The 21,819-nt window shown below is 43.1% G+C and overlaps 1 protein-coding gene across 14 annotated transcripts in view; it reads left to right on the forward strand.

Annotated features, from left to right (window-relative positions):
- Window positions 1-21,819, forward strand: part of CSNK1G1 (casein kinase 1 gamma 1) — a 211,031-nt gene that overhangs the window by 181,740 nt on the left and 7,472 nt on the right. For 4 of the 14 annotated variants that reach the window (XM_009210369.2, XM_009210373.3, XM_009210371.4 and 1 more), the window contains exons 11-12: window positions 4,984-5,094; window positions 13,294-13,400. In XM_009210369.2, coding sequence (XP_009208633.1) covers window positions 4,984-5,094; window positions 13,294-13,400 — 218 coding nt within the window. Of the gene's footprint in view, window positions 1-3,981; window positions 4,122-4,983; window positions 5,095-10,186; window positions 10,297-11,833; window positions 12,006-12,312; window positions 12,564-13,293; window positions 13,401-17,496; window positions 17,521-21,819 lie in introns of those variants that run through there. The other 10 variants (XM_009210376.2, XM_003901048.4, XR_649202.3 and 7 more) reach the window with 9 other exon arrangements.

Consider the following 21,819-nt stretch of genomic DNA (forward strand, 5'->3'; position numbering starts at 1 on the left):
AGGATGTTTGCCTTCCTTTGCTTCAGAATAGTAGCTTTATCCCCACTAAGAATTTGAAATAATTTTTTTTTTTGTTTTTTCCCCCCGAGATGGAGTCTTGCTCTGTTGCCAGGCAGGAGTGCAGTGACACAATCTTGGTTCACTGCAACCTCCACCTCCCAGGTTCAAGCTATTCCCCTACCTCAGCCTCCCAAGTAGCCAGGACTATAGGCATGCACCACCGCGCTCAGCTAATTTTTTGTATTTTAGTAGAGACAGAGTTTCACCATATTGGCCAGAATGGTCTCGATCTCCTGACCTCGTGATCCGCCCACCTCGGCCTCCCAAAGTGCTAGGATTACAGGTGTGAGCCACTATGCCCACAGAATTTGAAATAATTTTCAAGCCATAGATGGGGATGATACTTGAGATGTCTTCAGATTGTGTTTTCCTCCCTCCTTGTTAGTGTCACTCTTACTAGCTGCCATCCATTAATTCCTGCCAAATGACTGCTGGCAGAGATTTGTTTCCCCTGCCGTAGGGCATAGCTGGGGGTTTTCACTTTTTCAACAGTCTTCTATGTTTTCTCAAGTATTTTTGTTACCTTTACCTTTCATGTATGCTATGCTGGATTGCTACTTTGTCGTTTCAAGATTTACCTATTGCGTAGTAAACCAGTCATTTCCACAAAGGTGATGTAATCACAACTGAAAATTTTAAAGCATTCCCCCACGGAGTTACCACTACTTGAGATTTCTGCTCCTGCTTTGGGGGACTTACACACTCCATGTGGACCTCTGCTTTTCAAGTAATGCAGAGAAATTGACTTTGCTGAATGACTTTTCTACTCATGTACCTCTTGAGTGACATTTAATAGATGTATATGTATGAATGGTCTTTAAGAATGAGGGATTTACATGCTGATCTCCTCTGCTGCTTTGCTTAATCTAACTAGCTACTGTGCTGGTGAGGCCTAATCATAACTCCTGTGTACACAGTATTGCCTAGAATACCTTTCTTGGAGAGTTACACTAGCAGACTGCTATAGTTGTCACCTTTCTTTGGTTTCATCTATATCCTAGGCACTCTGTTGCTTTCTAAAACCGCAAATGGCCCTTTCTACTATGTTATCCTCTAGATACTGGTCCAAGCTCTTAAATTCCAGAAAACAGTAGCCCTAGAGTTTAACGTCCTACTGAAAACTTGTTTCCAAAGTAATAAACCAGCAACCCCTAGGTTCACATCTATACTTAGTTTTGATGCTTTCAACAGATACCGAAGGCATTGGCGGGCAGTAGTATGGTATAGTATGTTTTCCTTCATCATAGTGGAAGCATTTATGAAGCAATCTAGAGTGTTAACATTAGTTTTCTGTTTATCTTTAAAAGATAAATAGCATATTGCTTTGAGAATAGAGATGGAATGTGATTTTTAGGCCTTTGAAAAATGTCTTGCTATTTTCATTTAAACAAAAATCTTAAATCTTTTAACAAATTATTTATTGAACTAGAATGAATATAAAGAACCACATAGCTCTGTGAATCAGACAATAGCCTTAAAACCAGAGTTCTTATGTGTAGTCAGTAAAATTGGAAATAATTGTTGATCAGCTGTCCAGGGTTTTCTTAACTTTAAAAGCCCATGAGCATACATGAGCACACATTTCCAGCCATTTTCTGTTTTATCTGCCTTAAAAACAAATGCAGGCCGGGCACAGGGGCTCACACCTGTAATCTTAGCACTTCGGGAGGCCGAGGCGGGCGGATCACAAGGTCAGGAGATCAAGACCATCCTGGCTAACACGGTGAAACCCTGTCTCTACTAAAAAATACAAAAAAATTAGCAACCTGGTGGCACGCGCCTGTAGTCCCAGCTACTGGGGAGGCTGAGGCAGGAGAATGGCATGAATCCGGGAGGCTGAGCTTACAGTGAGCTGAGATCGCACCACTGCACTTCAGCCTGGGTGACAGAGCAAGACTCTGTCTCAAAAAAAAAAAACAACAAATGCAAAAACAGAGCATTCATGAGATGTGATTGCATTTAGTATGTATTATAGAACTCAACACTAAATGGCTTATCAATGCCTGAATTTTTTTAAGTACTTAAGTTTCTAGAAACCTGACAGTACAGCTGGGCGCAGTGACTCACGCCTGCTAATCCCAGCACTTTGGGAGGCTGAGGCGGGTGGATCACGAGGTCAGGAGATCAAGACCATCCTGGCTAACACGGTGAAACCCCGTCTCTACTAAAAATACAAAAAATTAGCCGGGCATGGTGGCAGCACCTGTAGTCCCAGCTACTTGGGAGGCTGAGGCAAGAGAATGGCATGAACCCAGGAGGCAGAGCTTGCAGTGAGCCGAGACCACGCTGCTGCACTCCAGCCTGGGCGCAGAGCCAGACTCTGTCTCAAGAAAAAAAAAAAGAAAGAAACCTGACAGTACTATATAATAGTTTAAGAGCTTAAATGTTATATTTAAATATTACAAAAAAATAAAAAGTTCTAGAGAACTGAAAAAGTCTATCACTAATAGGTTTATAGATATTACTTCTAATATTATAAGAATAGGTTTATTCTTAGATCTCCAGCAGTCAGAATAAATGAGACTAAGTGCTCTGAGGATATAGACAACGTCAATAAGTTTATAAAATATGGCCGGCATGGTGGCTCACGCCTATAATTCCAGCACTTTGGGAGGCCGAGGCAGTTGGTGGATCACTTGAGGTCGGGAGTTCGAGATCAGTCTGACTAACATGGAGAACCCCGTCTCTACTAAAAATACAAAATTAGCCGGGCATGGTGGCACATGCCTATAATCCCAGCTACTTGGGAGGCTGAGGCAGGAGAATTGCTTGAACCTGGGAGGTGGAGGTTGTGGCAAGCCGAGATTGTGCCGCTGCACTTCAGCCTGGGCATCAAGAGCAAAACTCCATCTCAACCAAAAAATAAAAAATAAAAATAAGCTTATAATTATGTTGTACACCAGTCTTATTTTGGAAAATGAAACATTTGAACCTCTTTTGACAGAAATAATTTATTTTGGGTAGCTTTGATTCTCTCTAATATAACTAGCAGCATAAAATCAAACCCTCATTTATAAGATTATAATGCAAGTTCATACAGCTGCCTTCTCATAGAATATGTTTATTCTCTGAGGAATAGCAGAGAAAATATGAACAGGATCCTCTTTAGTACTCTTGTCCATATGACTTCGTATTCCATTAATAAAAAGGAGTAAATTGGCCGGGCGTGGTGGCTCACACCTGTAATCCCAGCACTTTGGGAGGCCTAGGCGGGTGGATTATGAGGTCAGGCAATCAAGACTATCCTCACCAACATGGTGAAACCCCGTCTCTACTAAAATACAAAAAGTAGCTGGGCGTGGTGGCTCATGCCTGTAATCCCAGCACTTTGGGAGGCCGTGGCGGGTGAATCATGAGGTCAGGAGATTGAGACCATCCTGGCTAACACGGTGAAACCCCGTCTCTACTAAACATACCAAAAAAATTAGCCGGGCATGGTGGCGTGTGCCTGTAGTCCCAGCTACTCGGCAGGCTGAGGCAGGAGAATGGCGTAAACCTGGGAGGCAGAGCTTGCAGTAAGCCGAGATCACGCACTGCACTCCAGCCTGGGCTACAGAGGGAGACTCTGTCTCAAAAAAAAAAAAAAAAGAGTAAATCGTAGCTGGTGTACAAAGTTCTGATTTTTATGAGAAATGCCTTTTTGGTGACTTACGGATGAGCCTTAAGCAACTCTTGTCAATGAGATATTGATGGGGAGTGAATATAGACCCGCAAACCATTACTTTCTTGCCCTTCCTTTTTTATAGAATACAACTTTTATAGCCGTGAACATTTGGAAGCTTTATCGTCCTTTCTGGTTTTCATGCAGAGCAGCAATATCACATCCTAACCCCTGTAGCTGTTTATATCAGCAGCAATTAAAATTTGATATACTAAGCCCTCATTGCTGACTCTCCCACTACTCATTTTTCATTTTTGTAGAGCCTTAGGACTGTTACAGCTGAGCATTATGATGTTAACAACTCAGCCATCTGGCACAGGGGAAGAGGCACCTAAACAGATTCTTCTGAACAAAAGTCACATATGAGCAAGATCAGAATAGTAGGAGATCTAAAAAGCAGGTAAAGAAGGAAGAGACCTGAATGATACTAAGGTGAAAGCAGAATCCAAAGAAGTTTTTAGTTGAAGGTTGACCCTCCTTTTGCTTTCCAGAAGAAAATAATTCATAGTATCATATTAATAAGTAAACTTTTTCTGATTCCAGTTTAGAAACTGTTGGAAGAACCAGGCAAACAATGTAGCTATTTTTTTTTTGTTATTATTATTATTATTTTTTCGAGATGGAGTCTTGCTCTGTCGAGCAGGCTGGAGTGCAGTGGCATGATCTCAGCTCACTGCAACCTCCGCCTCCTGGGTTTAAGCAATTCTCCTGCCTCAGTCTCCCGAGTAGCTGGGATTACAGGCATGCGCCACCATGCCCAGCTCATTTTTGTATTTTCAATAGAGACAGGGTCTCACCATGTTGGTCAGGCTGGTCTCGAACTCCAGACCTCATGATCCGCCCGCCTTGGCCTCCCAAAGTGCTGAGATTGTAGGCGTGTGCCACCGCCCCCGCCTGTCCAACTATCTTAACATTCTGAGTTTGATCTGCAGTGGCTACTGAAATTTTACCTCTGTGGAAACTGAAAGATGATCCCAGCTTTGAGTGTGTGTGTTTTTCCCCCTCCCTCCTCTTTTGGTCGTTATTGGTTTTCTGGGTGTGGATAAGAAGGGTGTGCTATAGATTGATGCATTGACTCATTAGGCTAAAATGAATGTAGACAAGCTTCCTTTTCCTCAGTGCTTTCCAGTGGTTGTTTGTTTAAAATTCAAAACCAAAAGAAAAACCTACAGGGACACAAATGTACTTGATTTTGTTATGGCTTGCTGTTGCTTCACCTTTCCTTCCATATCTTGCTCTCATGCTTTCTAATGCCTAAGCAGAATACATCATCAGAGCGCCGAGGAGAATGGGAAATTCAGCCCAGCCGGCAGACCAATACCTCATACCTGACGTCTCACTTGGCTGCAGACCGCCATGGGGGATCAGTGCAGGTATTTACTGCCTTTATTGCCTTTTCCTGGCCTTTCCATCTTGGCTGGTAGAATGTTGGCTTGCTTCAGAAACTTTGGTGGCTTTAGAAAGGAAGCTTATAGGAAGGGCTAGTTGAGTATCTCTGCAGATTTTTTGTCTAGGTGGACTTGGGTAAGAGTCGCTTGTTAAGATGATTACTTCCTGTTGTCATTGACTGAGAAACACCTGAATGATTTCTGACACTGATTTCTGGTTAACCTAGTCCTACCACCTTGATGCATTCATGATAAACCATAAAAATAACATCAAGGTGGAATTGTGTTAGTGTTAGGTCTGTGAATTGTAAAGACCTGAAACTTACAAATATTTTTTGAATACAGGACTAAAGGACTGCATATGTTGCTCATTCCATGATACGTGCCTTAATGCATAAGCTGAGAATGTTAATTTGTATAAGTCATCTTTTTCTGAGTGGGTACCCAAGAAGTTGGGCTGTTTCCATTTTTCTCCCTGGAATCAATGTGATCTTAAGAAAATTATTTCTGATTTAATTTGGGCTATTCTGAAACTCTTGTTTTCTGTTTAGTACTAGAACATCTTGTATCTCTTAACTTGTCTTATATGTGAATTTTTTAATAATCTTAGCCTCAATATTGTTCTCATACTGGTGACACCATCAGTTGGGACACACAGTGACCTCAGAGCTGTCAAACATAAATTCTTATAAAGGTGTAGACAGGTTTGTGCATATAGAAATGCATCTTGGTAGCCTTGATCATCTAGGATATGCTGTTAAAAGGAGTGATTAATGGAAAGATCTTAATCACAGCTTGAAAGACAGTTTTGGCCCTGTAAAAAACCACATAGGATCATATAGGTTAAAATTATGGATTGAGGCTGGGCATGGTAGCTCCTGTAATCCCAGCACTTTGAGAGGCCGAGGCAGGCAGATCTCTTGAGGTCAGGAGTTCAAGACCAGCCTGGCCAACCTGGTGAAACCCCATCTCTACTATAAATACAAAAAAAAAATTAGCCAGGCCTGGTGGCGCATGGCTGTAATCCTGGCTACTCAGGAGGCTGAGGTGGGAGGATTGCCTGAATCTGGGAGGCAGAAGTTGCAGTGAGCCGAGATCGTGCCACTGTACACTCCAGCCTGGGTGACAGAATGAGACTCCATGTCAAAAAAAAAAAAATGATGGATTGGACAAGACTGAGCAACAAAGGGAGAGTTCGTCTCTATAGAAAGTTAAAAAATTAGCCAGGATGGCCGGGCGTGGTGGCTCATGCCTGTAATCCCAGCACTTTGGGAGGCCAAGGCGGGCGGATCACAAGGTCAAGTGATTAAGACCATCTTGGCCAACATGGTAAACCCTGTCTCTACTAAAAATACAAAAATTAGCTGGGCATGGTGGCGCATACCTATAGTTTCAGCTACTCAGGAGGCTGAGGCAGGAGAATCTCTTGAACCCGGGAGGCAGAGGTTGTAGTGAGCCAAGATCCCGCCACTGCACTCCAGCCTGGGTGATGGAGTGAGACTCTGTCTCCAAAAAAACAACAACAACAAAAAAAACCATTGCTCTTAGGAGCCAGGCACAGTGGCTTACACTTATAATTCCAGCATTTTGAGAGGCCTAGTCAGGAGGATCACTTGAGGCCAGGAGTTCTTGACCATCCTGGCAATATAGCAAGATCTTGTCTTTACACAAAACAGAAAAATTGGCTAGGTGTGGTGGTGTGTGTCTATAGTCCTAGTCGCTAGGAAGGCTTAGGCGAGAGGATTGCTTGAGTAGTTTGAGGCTGCAGTGAGCCATGATCATACCACAGCATTTCAGCCTGAGTGACAGAGCAAGACCTTGTCTCTTAAAAAACAAAACAAAACAAAACAAAAAAAACCTTTCAATTTTATTTCTCAGGCACCCTTTCTTATGAAGCCACAAGAGGATGTGTGTTATCAAAATTAATAGAACAAGAGAGTAGCAGCCGTGTGCAGTGGCTCACGCCTGTAATCCCAGCACTTTGGGAGGCTGAGGCGGGCAGATCACAAGGTCAGGAGTTTAAGACCAGCCTGGCCAACACAGTGAAACCCTGTCTCTACTAAAAAATACAAAAAAAAAAAAAAAATTAGCTGGGCATGGTGGCGGGTACCTGTAGTCCCAGCTACTTGGGAGGCTGAGGCAGGAGAATCACTTGAACTTGGGAGGCAGAGGTTGCAGTGAGCTGAGATTGCGCCCCTGCATTCCAGCCTGGGCGACACAGCGAGAGTCTGTCTCAAAAAAAATAAAAAGAAAGGAATATCTGGGATCCAGGAAACCAGAGATCCAGCACAGGAAAGAAACAAAGGGAATCCCTAGTATAATAATAAAGTTAGGAGATCCTGGGATCTGTACACCAATAGAAGAGAGCAGCTTGTTCAAAACAGAGCTGCAAGAGCAGCTCTTTGGTGTTTTCCTGTTTAACATTGTGGTTTATCCTTGATTTTTTATAATTACAAAATAAGCATATTTCTTTTTTTCATTTTTCTTTTTGTCTTTTCTTTTTCTTTTTTTTTTTTTTTGAGATGGAGTCTTGCTCTGTCATCCAGACTAGAGTGCAGTGGTGCAATCCTGGCTCACTGCAACTGCTGTTTCCCGGGTTCAAGCGATTCTCCTGTCTCAGCCCCCGGAGCAGCTGGGATTACAGGCACCTGCCACTACACCCAGCTAATTTTTGGATATTTAGTAGAGATGGGTTTTTGCCACGTTGCCCAGGCTGGTCTCAAACTCCTGACCTCAAGTGATCCACCCGCCTAGGCCTCACAAAGTCTGGGGATTACAGGCGTGAGCCATCGGCTCTTTTGAAATATGCAACTTCCTCTACTCCCTATAAACTAAGCTTTACCAGCTTCCTTGGCACTTAGATAGGGGACAGGCAGTTACACCATTTACCTAATATTATGTTCAGCTCTGCTGCTCCTCATTACATTGGCCTCTTTGGGCTTACACTGTTTTTAGCATACCTTTTGCAAACCAAATTAACAATACTTTCCTAACACAACAGATGTCCACATATTTATGAGTTGTCTCACTTGCTAGAGGTAATGTAGTAAAAACATGTTTGGCCTAACCTGGGTGACTTGCAGACACCATGACCCGGGGAGGAGTGCAGAATGCTAAGATAAGAAAAGTTTGCTCTGATAAGGCACATGGAGACTCCTGTTCCAAGATATTTAATGGGCAGACCCCCATGGTTCTCATTCTTCCAGTATTTCCACAGATCTTATATGTGTAGAAGGCCTAAATGCCAGAAGATAATATATTTTCTCTTTAAAAAACTTCATCTAAAGTTGTCTAAATTAAAATGTTTAGGGAGTTTTTAGAAATGTTCAGGACCAGGTAAGGACTTAAGACTTAGAATGACACATGAGTTAAAGTACTGTTTCCTTTGGTACACAGCTCTAATTTCTCCTCACAGTGACATTTTGAGAAATGAAACTAATAACCCAAATTATTGAGACTGCTAAAAGGGATATTACCAGGTCTGAATGTCAAAACAGTCCTTCACCTTAGTCTTTCTTGTGAGTAATGCTATAAGATATTAATTGGTCTTGTTTGGTATAGCCAGAGTAATGAGCGATTAAGTGATTAAAGCAAAATAAATGTCTGTTTGAAGTATGCAAATAAAGCTTTTTTTTTTTTTTTTTTGGGGGGGGAGACAGAGCTTCGCATTGTTGTCTAGGCTGGGGTTCAGTGGCATGATCTTGGCTCACTATAACCTCCGCCTCCCAGGTTCAAGCAATTCTCGTGCCTCAGCCTCCTGAGTAGCTGGGATTACGGGCGCCCGCCACCATGCCCAGCTGGTTTTTTGTATTTTAGTAGAGATGGGGTTTCACCATCTTGTCCAGGCTGGTCTCGAACTCCTGAGCTCAGGCAATCCACCTGTCTTGACCTCCCAAAGTGCTAGGATTACAGGCACAAGCCACCATGCCCAGCCACAAATAAAGCTTTTTATAATGAAGCTTATTTTTTATTATCTTTTATAATGAAGTTATCCTAAAAATTTATTTATTTACTTATTTGTTTATTTATTTATTTTTTGAGACGAAGTCTTGCTGTGTCACCTAGGCTGGAGTGTGGTGGCGTGATCTCTGCTCACTGCAAGCTCTACCTCCCGGGTTCACACCATTCTCCTGCCTCAGCCTCCTGAGTGGCTGGGACTACAGGCGTGCGCCACCACGCCCAGCTAATTTTTTGTATTTGTAGTAGAGATGGGGTTTCACCGTGTTAGTCAGGATGATCTCGATCTCCGGACCTCGTGACCCACCCGCCTCAGCCTCCCAAAGTGCTGGGATTACAGGCGTGAGCCACCACACCCAGCCATGAAGTTATACTAAAAATTTAATAGAAAAAACATAACAGCCAGATCACTTGGGGTCAGGAGTTCAAGACCAGCCTGGCCAATATGGTGAAACCCCGTCTCTAGTAAAAAATACAAAAATTAGCCAGACGTGGTGGTGCATGCCTGTAGTCCCAGCTACTCAGGAGCCTGAGGCAGGAGAATCGCTTGAGCTCAGGAGGCAGAGGTTGCAGTGAGCCAAGATCACACCACTGCACTACAGCCTGGACGACAGAGTGAGATTCCATCTCAAAAAAAGAAAAAAGACCCATAAAGTTAATATTGTTTAAAAGGTCAGTAATTTTTTACACTCATAAGTTTCTTTATAATTATTTAAATTTGTTTTCTAAACATCATTGTATTTAATTCCCTTCATATTTATGAAGTTGATAGGATCATGGTCATTTGCCTTGTCTTATAGAATTAGAAAACAGGGCTCACAGAGGATGTTAATGGTAGAACAAGGCCTAGAATCCAACTCTTCTGTCACTTACATGGTATTTGTTCCACTGCCTGCAGTTCAGTAGTTTGACAAACCAGACCTCCAACCTGAAATAATTAATCGGATGCTGTGAAGGCTCAGATGTGTAGCCTTTAAGTCTTAGGTATGTTTTTGGTACAATTAAGTTTAAAAGTAGAGAATGGAAGCTCTGTTTATGTCTCATTCATTTAAGACCAGATGCTCATTGATACAGACAGGATGTCTAGTCTGTAAAATGAGGATAACCTCTTATTCCTTAGATTGCCCAAGGACAGTGCTTATGGCCTAAATGGCAATTTGTAGCGAGGAGAAATTAGGAAGTATAAGCCATGAGAGACGCTGTGAGCAGGCCCCATGACCGAGTCACCAGGTAATTCTCAGTGGTGATGCTTACTAATGTTTCCTTTGTGTGAGTAGAAGCCAAGACATTTTATTTAACATCTTGTCTAGTTCCTGAACTGTCCACTAGAAACTTACTATGTTTTCTCCTGTAACTCTTGTGCTCACAGAATGAGCTTACCAGCATTATCACTGGGGTGCAACCAGAATATGTCCACAAGAAGCAAATGAAGCACTGAGGAAATTAACAGGATAGCATTAGAGTGAGGAGCTGTGGTTTTCCAATCCATATACCATCTTTCCTCAACTTTTTGGTTTTGCTGGTTTTCTCCCAACTTTTTGTATTGAAAATATCAACTCTACAGAGAAATCGGGAAGGAAATGCAATCAACTCTTGTGTATCTTTAACCTCGCTGAACGAATTATTAAGATTTTGCCATATTTGCTTTAAATCTGTGAGTTAGCCGGGCGTGGTGGCTCATGCCTGTAATCCCAGCACTTTGGGAGGCCGAGGCAGGTGGATCACGAGGTCAGGAGATCGAGACCATCCTGGCTAACACAGTGAAACCCCGTCTCTACTAAAAATACAAAAATTTAGCCGGGCGTGGTGGTGTGTGCCTGTAGTCCCAGCTACTCGGAGGCTGAGGCAGGAGAATGGCATGAACCCAGGAGGCGGAGCTTGCAGTGAGCCGAGATGGTGCCACTGCACTCCAGCCTGGGCGACAAAGTGAGACTCCGTCTCAAAAAATATATATATATATATATATATCTGTGAGTGAAAGTGTGTGTTTTGTGTTGGCTTGCTAAACCATATGAAAGTAAGTTGCAGACATCATTACATCTTATCCCAAAATACTATAGCCTGTGTCTTCTAAGAACAAAGACATTCTAAGAAAGTTTATTTCATAATATCTAAGATACAGTTCATATCACATTCCACCTAATTCCAGTTGTCCCCAGAATTAATATTGTAGTGTCCAGGATTTAATCAAGGTTCATGCCTCGCATTAAGTAATACAATTTGCCTCATCAGTCTTTTACAATGTCTTAGTCTTTTTCAATACACTTTAATCTTTAAGTCTCCCTGTGTTTAAATAAATAAAAGTCTTTTATAAAGATTCAGCTGGAGGCTGGGCACAGTGGCTCATGCCTGTAATCCCAGCACTTCGGGAGGCCGAGGTGGGTGGATAACCTGAGGTCAGGAGTTCGAGACTAGCCTGGCCAACGTCGTGAAACCCCATCTCTACTAAAAAAAAATACAATTAGCCAGGCATGGTGGCACATGCCTGTAATCTCAGCTACTTGGGAGACTGAGGCAGGAGAACTGCTTGAATCTGGGAGGCAGAGGTTGCAGTGAGCCAAGATCGTGCCACTGCACTCCAGCCTGGGCGGCACAGCAAGACTCTCTCTCAAAAAAAAAAAAAAGTGTTATTAATGAGAACAATAATTATTTCTTGTTTAGAAATAATGGTGGATATAGATTGCTAGTAAGTAATTTTCACCCTATCTGTCCCAAAGGCTACATGTACTAAATATTTCCTCCCACCCTCCTCTTTATGACTATTCAGGAAATTTTTGTGGATTAACTGCTGGTGAGGACCCCTGAGCTAGAGGCAGATAAGAATAAACAGTTACGGAGAGAGAGGAACAGTAAGATGACCACTTATTGAGCTGTTACTATGTGTCATGGCACTGGGCTAAGCACTTGCTGTGGGTTGTCTGCACAGTAAACACCATTAGGTAAGCAGCATTATTCTCCCATTTTACAGATTAGGAATCTTAGGCATAGACTGAGGATCTTGCCCAAGGACCCACAGCAAATAAGTGGTGGAGCTGGGGTTCAAACTTAGGGCTCATGAAGGCAATTTCTACACTATGCTGCTTCTCTTATTTCTACTAGGTATTATACTAGACAGTCTCATACATTTTCTTGTATAATTCTCTCATCAACCTATAAGAAACAATCTCAAATAGATGGAAGTACTTATCCAAGGGCGTATGATATCCAAATTGTTTATCCTATTTTGTGTTCTCTCCCATGTTTCAGCCAAGGTCTTTAACAAGCAGAGTGTTTTGTCCAGCAGTGAGGCCCCTTTTCCCACTTCCCAGCACCCACATAAACAGGAATCATGTGCTGGAAATGCAACCAGGTGGCAGAAGCAGCTACACATGCAAGAGAAGCCTGATCGGGTCCACATTAACCAGATGACAGGAGTGAGAGCCTTCACTTACATTTCGGGGACCATCAGTGAGAAGTGGGATGACAGTGAACCTGAAATAAAGATCGTTGAAATAAGACTGGCTTTCCAAGGGAGAATGTTCTTTTACCATCTTCCCTCTTGCCGGAGAGGATGTGACAGTCTTGTTATTTGTGTAACTTCGAACCAATGCTCAAAGCCATGAGGAAATTTCTGAAGGAAAGTGTGATTGTTTATAGTTTCTGGTACCCACTGTTGACTTCCTTTTTTGAACTTTTTCTTTCAACATCATCACTAAGTCTATATAGTTATAGCATCATAAACTGAGAGAAGTAGACTTCACCCATCACATTCAAGGGAGCCAAGTGATTTTACCTTTAGAAGTCAGCCATGCAGTTATTTTTAACTTAGTAAAGTAATGTGTGTGTTTTTGCAATATGAAAGAATCTGTGTGTTTAGAACAAATTTTCCTCACGGAAATTCACCGATATTAACTCTAAACCTTGGTTAAGTCATTTGTTAGTGTTTCCATCTGTCAAAAGACCTATTTCATAAGATTTTTTTAGGATTTAAATTTACACACACAGTGTAGCAGAGTGCCAGACACAGAGTAGAGGCACTCAGTATGGAAGTTATTATCATCATTATATGATTACATCATTGATTTTAGTGTTCTCACATGATATGGGCCTGGGAACCTTCCCTAAACTGATCCCTTAACCCAGGAAAACAAACATTCCAGACACTGCCTGTTTAGTGACCCTGTCTGGCGCTGGCAAGAGATTTCTGGTGCCATGTTGCCTGTCACACACTATGTCTTTCTGTTTCAGGTGGTTAGCTCAACCAATGGAGAGCTGAATGTTGATGATCCCACAGGAGCCCACTCCAATGCACCAATCACAGCTCATGCCGAGGTGGAGGTAGTGGAGGAAGCTAAGTACGTACATCTTCCAAGGGGGCTCTTAAGTTATGGGTTGAAAAACCTTTTCTGTCTCTTCCTCTCTGTGTGCTGCTCATCTCAGACTGGATTTCTCATGCTTGTAACCACAGCTTTCTTCCTTAACTGTTTTAATTTTTGCATGGTACTTTAAGGCTGCTACTGCCCTTCTTTAGCTGTGATTTCGGGGAAGACAGTTATATTTTTCTAGTTCACATAAAAAAGACATAGTGAACCGAAAGAATCATGTTATCAGGGCTACAATAGATAGTAGCCATGAGCTTCTTGGGGCTGTGGAGCTTCTTGCTCTGTATGGGATATAGAGAAAAATCTGCTGTTAAACCATGGGCCATGCTGAATAGCATTTGATTTCTGATTGTGGGCTAACAACTGGATGTATAATCATGGAACAAGGAGTTCAGGGCCATTTTGTTCACTTTCAAATGATTCTGGCTTCAGGGAGACTAAGTCAGGCAAGAAAAATATTATAGTCTGCATCTGTGAATGAGAGTGTGGGAAAAGAATGAAGTCATACTCATCTCAGGAGGGTAAGGAGGTTGCCCCACGCCCTTTTCTGCTTCTCTTGCATGTGTGTGTCTTGCCCCACCCATACCACCAGCCCCTTGGTGCGCTGCATGGTCTGTGTTTAAACTCTTAAAATCTGGGGTGGAAGGTGAGATAACTGTCAATTCTGCTGCAAAAGCAGCATTTCTACCACTTTTTCCCCTTTTTTCCCCATCCCAAATTTAGATCCAGATTTAGACTTCAAGAAGATACCAGGTAGGGAGAGATAGAGACACCATGAGTCAGTAACTGCTGCTATCCCTGATATGGAGGACCTTTCTTGTGAGCCCTCTGAGAACCTGCAGGATATCCCAGTGTCTTGTTTTCTGAAGCAGACAATGTATTTATAGTGATATTGTACCTAAGTAGTCTCATGAGCCCCCAAGTAGCTTAATACAAGCCAGAACACTCTTATACCTCTAAATGTAAGTTAGTGAGATGCCACTAAGACCTAAATTCTTCCACCTTCCAGATGCACTGTGTATTGTTGTCTTTTCTGCCTATTCCCCTGGTCTCCTGCCCATCTTTTTTATTTATTTGTTTTTTGAGACAGGGTCTCTCTCTATTGCCAAAGCTGGAGTGTACTGGCATGATCATGGCTCACTGCAGCCTCTATTCCCCAAGCTCAAATGATCCTCCTGCCTCAGTCTCCCAAAGTCCTGAAATTACAGGTATGAACCACCGTGCCCAGCCCTGACAATCTATTTGATAAACTCACTTTACTTTCAAGAAGTCCTTTCCAACCAGGTGTGGTGATTCATGCCTGTAATCTTAGCACTTTGGGAGGCTGAGGCAGGAGGATCACTTGAGTCTAGGGGTTTGAGACCAGCCTGGGCAACATAATGAGACCCCATTTCTATAAAAAAATTGGAAATTAGCTGGGCATAGTGGCATGCACCTGTAGTTCCAGGTACTTGGAAGGTTGAGGCTGCAGTGAGCTATGGTCATGTTACTGTACTCCAACCTGGGTGACAGGTGAGACCCTGTCTCTCTCTCTCACACACACACACACACACACACACACACACACACACACACACGTTTTTGGCCAGGTGCGGTGGCTCACGTGTGTAATCCCAGCACTTTGGGAGGCTGAGGCAGGAGGATCATGAGGTCAAGAGATTGAGACCATGCTGGCCAACATGGTGAAACCCCATCTCTACTAAAAATACAAAAATTACCTGGGTGTGGTGGCACGCACCTGTAGTCCCAGCTACTCGGGAGGCTGAGGCAGGAGAATCACTTGAACCTGGGAGGCAGAGGTTGTGGTGAGCTGAGATCGCGCCACTGCACTCCAGCCTGGCAACAGAGCGAGACACCGTCTCAAAAAAAAAAAAAAAAAAAAGTTTTTGCTTGGAAAACCAGGACTTAAGGATTCCTACCCAATATATCAAAAGTAAATGAGGATGATTTGACTGTCTCTTGTTGAACCCCTGCTAACTATAGGCAGCTTCAGAGCTCTTCTCCCAGCTTGCGTAAGGCACTGATATGTAAGGGGGTGAGGGTTATGCTAGTTATGCCAGGAAAAGACCATTTTAGTAAGGAAACATGCTCTGTATTCTCAGGGACTTTGGAGATGTTAATGGTACTTACATTTTTTCGATTTCCATACAAAGCTACATTCTCTTAAATAAACAATATGTTACTCCCAACCTCTTGGCTCTCAACTGGCTGCACTTTGGAGTCATCTGGGGCGTGTTAGAAAATACAAATGTCTGAGTCTGGCCTCAGGCATTCTGATTTAATTGATTGAAATGTGGCCTGAGCATCAATAATTTTAAAAGTTCAGGTCATTCTAACGTGTAGCCAATGTTCAGAACCACTGTACTAAGCATGGTCTGATCCAAACATTGTCAGAGCTTGAAGGATGGCCGTACCTTTTCTCAGCTCCCACCCCATTCTCAATTCACCTTTGTGGCTGTTACTTTGAAGGCTAGAAGTTTAACTTTGGATTTAATAGTATACTTTGAATGCAGTAATCAAATGGGCTTTAGTTTTATGTTATGCCCTATATAGGTTTATCTTTTGAACCCATTCATCTCATCTCATTTTGGTAAATGTGTATACTAATTGTGTATGTGAGTGTGGTATTTGTGTTCTGTGTGTAAGATATGGGCTCATTCACACAGAGATTTCAATCTGGTGTATTCCGTATTGGTATAATTTAACATCTAGAATGTAAGGAGAGTTTAAAGTCTTGTCATTTAGCGAAAAGGACAAGTGTGCCTCTGCCACCAGCTTCAGGTTTGGATCTTCTAAAAGATGTAGAAAGCATAGAGGAGCAATTATATTTGACCAGATGTCATCCCAAAGCTCCTGGCTTAGGGCATTTAGTGATTTCATGGGCTACCAATCCATCTTGCCCAGAGAACTGTCAGGGCCCAGCCATGTGTTGTTTTTCTTGGCCTTTGTGTGTGGAGGCAAGGAAATAGCCCTATGTCCACCTGGTTGATCATTTTCACGAGAAGAAGTCACAGCTAGAGAAGCACGAGGTGTTCCAAACAGCCCCGCATTGCACGCAGCTGTGATGCCATTTGTTCATGCAGCCTGCTTGTGGGGTAGAGGGGGCTGATGCTTATATTGAGACGCACCTCAGTACTGGGGAGACTGTGTGAAACCTTCACTTTCAGGCTTTTGATTTTGGGTTCCTCACCCAGCTTGTTTAGTGTAAAGGTCGAAAGAAATAACGGTCTTAGGTTTTGTTCTATGTACAAAATGAACATGTGAATTCCCTTTTTCTCTAGCTCCAGGACTTATGTCCTTGTTTATGGTTTAAAGGGTGGATGAGGACAGGCAGCTTTTTGGTTGATTTTTGTTACAGTAAGAATACAGGAATTTTTGGTTATCCAGACTTTAGCTATAATTTAACAAATGTGAACCTCATTTCTCCTGAGCATTAACAAGAGTAGAATTTAGGTCCTTCTCTGGTAGTTATACCTTAATACAGAGCAGTGACCCTCCTCCCTCTGATTCATCTTCTAATAAGATAAAGTAAGTGTCACTTAAACCTTTTCTCCCTCTCTAGAGGAAGAGCTAACTGCTAGCTGCTTTGATCAGGCATGTTGGACTTGTACAAAGGCTAGGGACTTTATTTTTCCCTCAGAATATTTGGGAGGCTAGCTTAATATTGCACAGTGAGACTTCATGTGGGAACCAAAATGGTCCACCCCTGGTGCTTGATTGAGTTCTTACCGGCAGGGTCATTTGCTCTTTCCCCTGCTGCCTTCCTGGAAGTTACCCAGGAAAGCCCACCCTGGAGCTCCCACCAACTCTTTCTGTTTTGCCTTACGCCTGAGATCCAAATCCCACCTTGATGCTTCTGTCAGGCTCCTGTCCGAACCTCCACTTTAACGTGGGGACCAAGTGGCCTGGGCCTACTCACCCTACCTTGACAGAAGAAGAAACTAAACACAGACACATACTGCATGTTTGCATGGCTCACAGGGAGTCGCTTCCATTTCACCTCTGTGGACTAATATCTCTCTCTTTCTCTCTCTTCCTTTCTGTGTTTTTCTCTTTATATACTCTGTAGCTGCCTGAAAATGCTCAACCTGTGGTGAGTCCCTCTCTCCAGTCCATTGCAAGGGGAGTGGACCAGACTAGGCTGGGATTGGCAAAGCCAAACAAAATGTCTTAGGAACATTAAATAACTTCCATAGGACTCCTTGTGCCATAACCACCCTGACTGGGGATCTAGATCCATAAGGTGGGGATGGGGCAGGCCTGTACCCAGGAATTAATCTATTCCTTCTTTCAAACCCACCTTATCGCTGTCTCCTCCTGCCATAACAGTATCCCACATATCCAAAAGTATCTGTTTTTAGCTGAGTGAATTGTCTCCCAAATTAATACAACCAGATATGGAGAGGGACAGAGGTAAAAGGGCAAGATTACTGTATCAGTTTTTACTTAGCAGTTGTGTTTGCTCACAGCCACAAGGATAGTGAGCTGTTGCTGGATAATCTCACATTCTGCAGTGTGGTCTCTAACCTGGAAATTGGCTGCTTTGGGAAAATCTGACTTTTTTTGATTCAGCTGGCTCTTCCATCTGTAGAGTAGGGACCTCAAAAAAGGGGGAGCTCCTTCAGGGAGAGGTGGATGTTTTTTTGTTGTTTTGAGAGTTGTTTTGTTTTTGTTTATTGTCTTTTTCTTTATTCCTATGTGAGAGTTTAGTAGGCCAAGGGCTGACTCAGCTAATTGATATATTGGAGCCTGTCTGTTCCATTCCTGGAAAAGGTTCCTGGAATGTATTTTTAGGAATAACATGGAGTTTATGGAAGGAGAAGCCCTCAAGAATCCATGTGTGGTGAGGAACATTCTTGCTACAAGACATAGCCCCTTCCCCTGCTCTCTAGCCTATGACTTTCCAGGTACTCCTGAACTTGTTGGTCTGTTGCAGTCTGGAATTGTAACTCTCCCGCATTGTCCGCATGCATAAAGTCATGTTCTACATGGAGGTAACAGCCTGCTAGTTTCATGACTGCCATGTTTGTGTGTCTTCAGTGACTGGGTTGGGCACTGGTTTCTGAACCCTAACTGTCTAAGCCAGATTGCCTACAGGGGCTTCCTTAGAGACAGGAATATATTAAAGAAAACCACTGGGTTTTATGGAGGTCAGATTTATAGTCTTAGGGGATCAAAGAATACCTTTGGCTATTTGTTTTGCAAATATGTGTCTGTGTAATCTGACATTGTGGTGGTCTATTTTTTCCTGTGAGGTGTCAGTCACATGATCCTTACTGCAGATACTTGAGGGCCTCCTATATGCTTATCTAACCCTGTGCTTGGAACTCTAGCGGGGTGGCGGGGCGGGTTGCAAAATTTGCCCCAAAGAGCTTGGGTACCATCTAGCTGAAGAGATCAGAATTACACATGAAAGGACAAGGAGTTTTCCAGGACATTTAGATTATTGCCCTTGAGAGACTGAGGGGCCAGGAAGTCACCATGGACAGGATAGTCAAATAAGTCCTTGTAAACACTGTAGGACCTGAGTCAAGTATTAGAAGAAAGGAAGAATATACACGTATGGCAGAGAAAAGGAACATAGCAAGGGAATAGCTGAAGAGAGAGGGCCATGACATAGTAAGAATGCTGTATGGAAAAGGTAGTGGGTCAGAGGCCTGGGGTAAGAGCACTAGATGGCTTGAGAGTAGGGAGATTTGGATCGATTTTGACTCCAGCATGTTGAGAACTTCTAGTCATCTAAACAGTCAATCAACTGGAAGAAAACCTAAGCCATGAGGGGTCCATCACCTGCCTTCATTCTCTTCTGAGAGGAACACATCTGAAAGTCAGTCAGTGGACTTGGTCTAGAGTCAGACCCAGTTTAATAGATCCTGTTGCCAGTAGTCACCACAGACACCAAAGAGCTGAAGAGCAGATTGTGAGGCCTGCTTTTTTGTAGGTAGAATCATTAAAAGCCTTTGCCACTGCTGAAGCTTTAACTACAATAACTAGCAAAGATAAATCCAGGGTTCTAAATTTGAAATATTCCAACTCCTTTGAACCATAGCTCACACTCCCTTTTAGTCAGGTGGGTTCAGCATTACACATCCAGTTATGATACGCTTGTAAGCAGACATTGATTCTTATGGCTTGCCTTGGAGGAGGTAAAAGAGAAGTCATTGTACAGTTTGAAATGGACCTAAACAGTATTTTAAACTTTTTTTATTGCTTTCTTAAAAACACAAAATCATCATCTTTGCATCCTCCAAAAAGATTAAGAATAGAGGTTAGGCCGGGCGCGGTGGCTCAAGCCTGTAATCCCAGCACTTTGGGAGGCCGAGACGGGTGGATCATGAGGTCAGGAGATCAAGACCATCCTGGCTAACACGGTGAAACCCTGTCTCTACTAAAAAATACAAAAAAACTAGCCGGGCGAGGTGGTGGGCGCCTGTAGTCCCAGCTACTCGGGAGGCTGAGGCTGGAGAATGGCGTGAACCCGGGAGGCGGAGCTTGCAGTGAGCTGAGATCCGGCCACTGCACTCCAGCCTGGGCGACAGAGCGAGACTCCGTCTCAAAAAAAAAAAAAAAAAAGAATAGAGGTTGACTTAAAAGTTAGTAATGCCTCTGAAAATCATGGTTCAGAAGAAAAGAGGTAAGTCTATTGAAATAGAGATTTAATTTGCCTCTTTTATTATTAATTTCAGGACATTCAACTTGGAAAATGTCCATTTCTAAAGTATACATATAGAAAAATGCCATTTGGGCCAGGCATAGTGGCTTACACCTGTAATCCCAGCACTTTGGGAGGCCGAGGCAGGTGGATCATTTGAGGTCAGGAGTTCAAGACCAGCCCGGCCAACATGGTGAAACCCTGTCTCTATTAAAAATACAAAAATTAGCCGGGCGTGCTGTGGGCACCTGTAATCCCAGCAATTCGGGAGGCTGAGGCAGGAGAATCACTTGAGCCCGGTAGGTGGAGGTTGCAGTGAGCACCACTGTATTCCAGCCTGGGCGACAGAGTGAAACTCAGTCTCAAAAAAAAAAAAAAGAGGCCAGGCGCGGTGACTCAAGCCTGTAATCCCAGCACTTTGGGAGGCCGAGACGGGCGGATCACGAGGTCAGGAGATGGAGACCATCCTGGCTAACACGGTGAAACCCCGTCTCTACTAAAAATACAAAAAATTAGCTGGGCATAGTGGCAACACCTGTAGTCCCAGCTGCTCGGGAGGCTGAGGCGGTAGAATGGCGTAAACCTGGGAGGCGGAACTTGCAGTGAGCTGAGATCCGGCCACTGCACTCCAGCCTGGGCGACAGAGTGAGACTCCGTCTCAAAAAAAAAAGAAAAAAGAAAAGAAACAAAAAAAACCATTTGTTATTGAATTCTTATCCAGGGTTTCCATTGAGGATTATTTTTAACAATCAAAAATGTTGGTCACTTTTATTTAAAAGAATTTAGTTTCCAAATACATATTACACTTTGCTTAGTGATTATATTTGCACCCATTAATAGTACCTCACAAATGTCATTGATACTTTCAGAGAAAATCTTTCCAAAGACCCTCTTAAGAATCTCCTATTTCAGGCCGGGCGTGGTGGCTCATGCCTGTAATCCCAGCACTTTGGGAGGCCGAGGTGGGCGGATCACGAGGTCAGGAGATCAAGACCATCCTGGCTAACACGGTGAAACCCCGTCTCTACTAAAAGTACAAAAAATTAGCCGGGCGTGGTGGCGGGCGCCTATAGTCCCAGCTACTCGGGAGGCTGAGGCAGAAGAATGGTGTGAACCCAGGAGGTGGAGCTTGCAGTGAGCCGAGATCGTGCCACTGCACTCTATCTAGCCTGGGCAACAGTGCAAGACTCTGTCTCAAAAAAAAAAAAAAAAAAAAAAAAATCTCCTATTTCTAAAATGTTCATGTTTGATTCATTCAGATGTGATTACAGCCCATCATGGTCTGTGTAAATGTTTGTTTCTGCATTCTTAGAAACTTTCTCCAGTTTTTGATAACATTGGATGTAGGAATACCAAGGAGTCTAACTAAAAAGAGGGGATCTTGGCTACAGTGAAATGCCTAGGGGTATGGGAAGTAAGTAACAGCCTTTATTTCCGTATGAAAAATGCTGGCATTACACCTGCAATGATTAGGCAAGAGACTCAAAGATAGTTTTCTCAGAAAAGCTTTTCTTTCAAGGGTCTAGCAAGTCTGAGCTATGCTTCCAACTTTACTGCCCTCCATCATCCTGCATCTTTGACTCATCCACCACCTTCTGTCCCTTTCATTCTCATTCCCCATGTGTCAGCTCCCTGGAAAGGACATATCTTGTGCACCTTGCCACAGTACTCATTACCCGCTTCTGGACTGCCTGAGCAAGAGTGATACTTCCTGTTCTAAAGACAGGAGTGAGGAGGGGG

The sequence above is a fragment of the Papio anubis genome, chromosome 7 (genome assembly GCF_008728515.1).
Source record: "Papio anubis isolate 15944 chromosome 7, Panubis1.0, whole genome shotgun sequence".
NCBI classification, from domain to species: Eukaryota; Metazoa; Chordata; class Mammalia; order Primates; family Cercopithecidae; genus Papio; species Papio anubis.